Source organism: Trachymyrmex cornetzi, unplaced genomic scaffold (assembly GCF_001594075.2).
Source record: "Trachymyrmex cornetzi isolate Tcor2-1 unplaced genomic scaffold, Tcor1.1 scaffold227, whole genome shotgun sequence".
NCBI classification, from domain to species: domain Eukaryota; kingdom Metazoa; phylum Arthropoda; class Insecta; order Hymenoptera; family Formicidae; genus Trachymyrmex; species Trachymyrmex cornetzi.
In genome coordinates, this window is record NW_017296923.1 from 621,395 (window position 1) to 622,339 (window position 945).

The 945-nt window shown below is 52.7% G+C and overlaps 1 protein-coding gene across 1 annotated transcript; it reads left to right on the forward strand.

Annotated features, from left to right (window-relative positions):
• The first annotated feature begins 225 nt into the window (after nt 1-225).
• LOC108760568 (uncharacterized) lies at nt 226-724 on the forward strand. The gene is made up of 2 exons (XM_018506605.1): nt 226-439; nt 576-724. The coding sequence occupies exons 1-2, from the start codon at nt 226-228 to the stop codon at nt 722-724; spliced, it is 363 nt and encodes a 120-aa protein (XP_018362107.1).
• Nucleotides 725-945: the final 221 nt, after the last annotated feature.

Sequence of the window (945 nt, forward strand, 5' to 3'; positions counted from 1 at the left end):
CGGTCATGAAACTGAATGGTTTAAGCAGAAAGTTACGACTTTGGAGCTCGTTATGCATGCATAGGCGCGAGCATAAAACACTGGAATTGCGCGAGCGAGCAAACGAGCGAGCGAATGAACGAGCAAGCGAACGAACAGCACGCTGGTTTCCATTCGTCGTCGCATATCGGTGTGACCCTGATCTTCTCTTTTTCTCTCTAGAGATGATCCGGCGACACGGCGACGATGCCCTTGCCGTGGCCCGAACCTCCACGTTCTCTTCCTTTCCGAGGCGTCGCGGAATCACGAAGGCGAGAAAGCCTTGCCTCGCGGCAAAGGTGCTGCAAGTGCCCGCGTTGCAGAAAGCATGCACCATCGGCGAGGGCGACGACGGGCGTCGTTATTCGCGCTGATTTAGTTGAAGGCTGCGGATTTACGGATCTACCCTTGCTGCCACGCAGTACGTAGCTACGTACGACGAGCGGCGCCGCGCCGAGCCCTTTCTCGTTAGCCGCCTACATTATATTACCCATCGAGCGGCATACATCATTCCCTCTTTATGTAAGTATCTATAACGGCCCGAGAAACATTTGCAGCTCGCTCTGCGCAAAGGAATGAAACAGAACAGCGCAGCTGGATACGCGAACGTACCCGCGTGGGCTGGCCGGATGGTGCCAACGCGGGTGAACCGCTCGCGACCGCTCGCGGAATTGATGTACTGCGACCGGAGAACAATGCCTTGTGACCAACGACGTGCCGCATTGCAGTGCAATCTTTTCGCTCGCCGCGTCCACGCCTGACAGCACTACGGAAACGCCTACATTTTCGAAAATTAAGGATGCTCGAATGAGCGTCTGACAAATGTGATATGTGAAAATTTAATAGTCAGCAGTTAAATATAATAAATTAACGAGCAAAACTATCAACAATTTTCTCGTTTTCCCACAGTCCACGCTATCTAACTTG